General features: G+C 36.7%; 1 protein-coding gene across 1 annotated transcript; it reads right to left on the bottom strand.

The window, feature by feature from the left end:
- Positions 1-3712: 3712 nt before the first annotated feature.
- On the bottom strand, positions 3713-5099 carry LOC137636744 (uncharacterized). The gene is made up of 2 exons (XM_068369126.1): positions 4458-5099; positions 3713-3730 (listed from the first exon to the last, which is right to left on the bottom strand). The coding sequence occupies exons 1-2, from the start codon at positions 5097-5099 to the stop codon at positions 3713-3715; spliced, it is 660 nt and encodes a 219-aa protein (XP_068225227.1).
- Positions 5100-5356: the final 257 nt, after the last annotated feature.

The following is a 5356-nucleotide window of genomic DNA, read 5'->3' as shown; positions in this document are numbered from 1 at the left end:
CTCCACTCCACCAGTTTCTCCTCAACTACCTCTCACCTAGTGCTACACAGTATAACATCATCAGCAAAAAGCATACACTAAGGAGACTGATCTCTAATACCTTGTGTTACTACATCCATGACCAGATCAAATAGGTAAGGGCTCAATGCGGACCCCTGATGTAGTTCCACAGTTACTGGGAAACTTTCTGTTAGGCCTATACTGCTCTTAATATTTGCTTCTGCCCTTTCATACATATTTTGGGTGATTCTTACGTATTTCTCAAGGACTCCCTTTTCTCTCATACATCTCCACAGCTCTTGACGTGGTACTCGATCGTATGCCTTCTCCATGTCAATAAAGACCATATGTAATCCTTTTTGTTTCTCCGGATGTTTTTCTATCATCTGTCCCTCTTCCTGGCATGAATCCAAATTATTCCTCACCAATTGCTGTTTCATATCTGAGTCTCTTCTCAATGATCTTCTCCCATATTTTCATAGTATGGCTAATCAGTTGCCACATTCCTGGATGTCTCCCTTCCCCTTATAGATGGGAATGATTAGGCTTCTTCTTCATTCCTCTGGCATCTTTTCCTGATTGAATATCTTCTGTCATGTCCCACAAGATATCTATGCCTTCCTCTCCCAGACTCTTCCATACCTTTACTGGTATATTATCCGGTCCTGCAGCTTTATTTTTCATCTTCTTTACTGCTTGTTCTACTTCTCTTCTAGTCACTCCTATGGTAACTGTTTTGTTTGGGAGTCCCTCTTCAAATACTGTTCTTGGGTTCTCCTCATTCAATAGTCCTTCAAAATAAGTTTTCCACCTACTTTTAATTTCACTCTCTTCTGCTAGAACTATGCCAATGCTATCTTTTATTTGCCTTATATGTGTCAGGTCTTTGGATGCAGCATCTTGGGCCTTAGCCATTCGTAATATTTTCTTCTCTCCTTCTGGTGTTTCCATCTCTTTAGATTTTATTTAATGTCTCTGCCTTTGCTACTGCTCTTCTTGCTTCTTTCTTTGCTTGTTTATAATTTTCTTTATCCTGCTCTTGTTCGGATAGATCTGCCTTCTTCTTGGCTTCTTTCTTGGTTTTTACCCATTCTTGCACCTCATCATTCCACCACCACGATTCTTTATCATTTGGGGGTCTTCTTCCTGGTGACTTTCCAAGTATTTCCTCACCAATCCTTAGAATCATTTTACTATTCTCGGCCCACCATTCTTATATATCATCATGTAACCTTACTGCTTTTAGCACTCTTTCCTTAAATAAGACTCTCAGATCTTCCTCTTTCAATTTCCATCACTTAATCTTTTGGTCCATTCTCGTCTTTTTACTTCTACAATTCCTTAGTCTGCAATCAATTACCACTAACCTTTGTTGCACTGTTACACTCTCCCCATTTATCACCTTGCAATTTCTAACCTCCGTTAGATGTGCTCTCTTACACAGCAGCAAATCTATCTGGCTCTCCCTGCCACCACTACTGTAAGTAATCAGTCTGTTAATCTTTTTCTCAAAGAACGTGTTGATCATTGCTAGGTCAAAGACCAATGCAAAATCAATCACTCTTTCTCCCCCATCATTTCTCTCACCCACACCCCAACCTAAATGCACTCTCTATCCCTTCCCTACATTCCCAAGTGGTCATTCAGATCTCCTCCTAAAATTACCCTTTCCCTTGCAGGAATTATTCCAAGTTCCTGGTCCATCTCCTCCCAGAATGTATCCTTCTCCTCCTCTGTACATCTAGTTTGCGGGGCATAGGCACACACCACATTGACTATTGACTATTGTTGCTCCCAGTCCTAGCTTTAAATTTATAATTCTGTCATTTTTCCTATTCACCCCAAATCAAATTTTCCTTCAACTCTTTCGATGATATTATTCCTACTCCATTTCTTCCTTCCATATTTGCTCCACTGTAATATAATTTACAACCTTCGCCTAGTTTTCTTGCCTTATTTCCCTTCCACCTGGTCTCCAGCACACACAGCACTCCAATCTTCCTTCTCTCCATGAGGTCAACCAGCTCTCGTCCTTTTCCAGTCATTGTCCTCACATTCAGAGTTGCGAGCTAATATCTAAGAAAATGTCGTAGAAATTACATGAAGAATGGTTTCTTCTCTTTACTCGCTAGTCTCATTAATAATTGTCCAGAATAAATGTCCATACAACAGTTTTTGCTCTCAGATTGAGGTGGTGCTCTTAATCTAGTTTTAATTTTTATGCTCATATCACGTTTAGCTCGTACAGTGTTCAAAATTACTCATAAACCAAGGTACTGTACAGTACCGCTTATGATTCAACACAGCTGATTAGATTTCACTGAATCAATATAAGCTTTAAGGTGTAATTCACAAAATAATTTTTTAATCCTTTGTTGGGAAGGTTATGTTTTAATAGGCGTGTATTTGTTTGTATGTCTGTTTGTGTATTTATGATTCGCATAACTCAAAAACTATTTTACCAAATCTCATACAACACCTACCTCTTCCAAAACCCCCCTGTACTTCTAAGATTGCATTCTCTGTTTTATCCTTAATCCTATTAATCAGTACTCTACCATATACTTTTCCCACCACACTCAACATACTAATACCCCTTGACTTACAACACTCATGCACATCTCCCTTACCCTTATATAGTGGTACAATACATGCACAAACGCAATCTACTGGTACCATTGACAACACAAAACACATATTAAACAATCTCACCAACCATTCAAGTACAGTCACACCCTCCTCCTTCAACATCTCAGCTCTCACACCATCCATACCAGACGCTTTTCATACTCTCGTTTCATCTAGTGCTGTCCTCATTTCCTCTCTTGTAATCTCTCTCTCATTCTCATCTCCCATCAGTGGCACCTCAACACCTGCAACAGCAATTATATCTGCCTCCCTATTATCCTCAACATTCAGTAAACTTTCAAAATATTCCGCCCCCCTTTTCCTTGCCTCCTCTCCTTTTAACAACCTTCCATAATAATAATAATAATAATAATAATAATAATAATAATAATAATAATAATATCCTCTTCTATCGCTCCAAAGATAGCTTGACCGAAAAAAGAAAAAAAAATGGAAAATTCCTTTCCTGCTTTCCTCATTTAGTAAGAAAGTCGTTCTTTCCAGGTCCTTCCCGACCATTAAACTCCGTTACATCTGCGGCAAGTTTTAATGGACAAACGTGGCTCCTATAAAATGCCTCAAGAAAATGGCATGCATACATTTTCGTTAAAGGAAATAACCCAATTGGTAAAAAAGAACCAATCATTCTTGATATAATAACAGACGAAGAATGATATAACACACACACACACACACACACACACACACACACACACATATATATATATATATATATATATATATATATATATATATATATATATATATATATATATATATATATATCGGTCCCGGACAATTTGTCCAATGACAATTGGTCCAATGACGATAGGTCCAAAATCAATTGGTCCAATGGGATTATTGGCCCAAAATCAATTGGTCCAACTGGATTATTGGTCAAATATTAATTGGTCCAACAGAATTATTGTTAAGATATTAATATATTATATATTAAAATATTAATACTGAAAATTGTAATACAGGAATTAAGGAATAAAAATGAAATGAAATAAACTAATTTATTTTATAAGTCAGAAATTAATAACTTAGTTATGCACATATTCAGAACACAAAATCAAAAGTTTCACATTGAAGATATAACCTGTAATAATGAATTAAAGATTAAAAATAAAAAGGAATAAAATCTAATTTATTGGGTAGATTCAGATTTTAAAACCTCAGGTTATGAGCTATCGCCCGTAAAAAAATCTAACGTTTCATAGTTACCTTTCTCAGAAAACACAGTTAAAAGCCTTTGTTCACGTTCAGCATCTTTTATCTTTAATTTGCGATTTAATTCTCCACGAACGATGCATTCCATTTCGTCCTCCGTATGCTTTTGTTCTTTTCTTAACTCACTAATTAGTTTAAAGATCCCAACATCGGCTGAGCCTATTAACACTTCCAAACGTCTATGCCACGCTTCTACTTTTTTTGTGTGTTCTTGGTACACTTCCTTCTACTCTGTCATACACCGACCATAATGCAGGGGGGAAAAGCGGAGGATATCTTATTTCTTGGCCTCGTAATATTCGTCTAACCTTTCCGCGAACGTAATTTTCGTCGAAATAATTTACTACAGGCGTACCTTCAACCGGAATAGTTTGTTTTAATTGCAATCAGGCGTCCTGAATTTCGTTTGCAGGTAAAAAAAAAGCAAGTGCTGCTGTTTTCCTTATGTTTAAGGAAAAGTTTTCATTAGTGCTGTATTCATTTTTCAAACCTGAAGAGATAACTTTTCTGTAAATACTCTGACAGAGATGAAAAAAAAAAAAAAAACAACCTCTTTGTTGACTCCCAGGAATTTCATCATTAATTGCACTTATTACTCCAATTTCAAAATCTGTGATAATCATTTCCGGAGAGAGAACGATATCACTTTCAGCAGCATAGTCGAGAAGATCGCGGAAAACCTGTACATAACTTTCGATGTTTTTTCGTGTCATTAACACATAAACTAGAGGTAGGATGCGACTTCTCTCTTGCGGTCCAACCGGAGCATGAATCGTGTACAGTTGTTTAAAAACTGTTGGGACAGTCTTGAACGTTCCGTCCATTATCCAAAAATTAGCGTCTTTTAGTTTTTTTACGTTAGAATGGGTGGTGAATAACAATATATTATCATTTCCAATGCTAGATTCCTTAACTAGAAATGTCTCACCAGCTAGAGTTTTACTGTATTCTTCTGGAATGAACATATCTTGTAAATCATTTGGTTCTTGATTTCCTTCCTTGCGTACTCTTCTTATCATTTTGCTGAGAGTTTCTTTTGACCCAACATACGGCACAACAGATGAATCCAGTTGACTAAGGACATCTTGAATAATTTGACAAGGTTTATCACTGGTGATACTAGCTTTTTCCTTAATTGCATTGTGGCATTTCACTACATGTGTACGACTTGACTCAGCAGCTCCACAAGTGTGTTCATTTTCCTTTTTCAGATAATGGCAGTCATCTTCAAAGTGCATGATTGCGGTTCCTTTACATCCTCTTCTTTCACATCTCCAGTAATATGTAGCTTCTCCAGTAGTTTTCTTAGTTCTTTATGAATGTAAAATATACAAATATCCATTAACGGAAAGCTTTTCCTTTCCTCTTTCAGAAAGCACTGTGTAACAGGCAGTTGACTCCATAGTAAGGAATCCTAGCGCTTACTAAAAGTTAGAAAAAATAACAAAAGTTAGTAAAAGTTAGTAACAATAACAAAGCTATTGTTAACTTTACT

Source organism: Palaemon carinicauda, unplaced genomic scaffold, assembly GCF_036898095.1.
Source record: "Palaemon carinicauda isolate YSFRI2023 unplaced genomic scaffold, ASM3689809v2 scaffold376, whole genome shotgun sequence".
Lineage (NCBI taxonomy): Eukaryota > Metazoa > Arthropoda > Malacostraca > Decapoda > Palaemonidae > Palaemon > Palaemon carinicauda.
The sequence above is the reverse complement of the archived record's forward strand: the minus strand, read 5'-3'. Positions and strand labels throughout refer to the sequence as shown.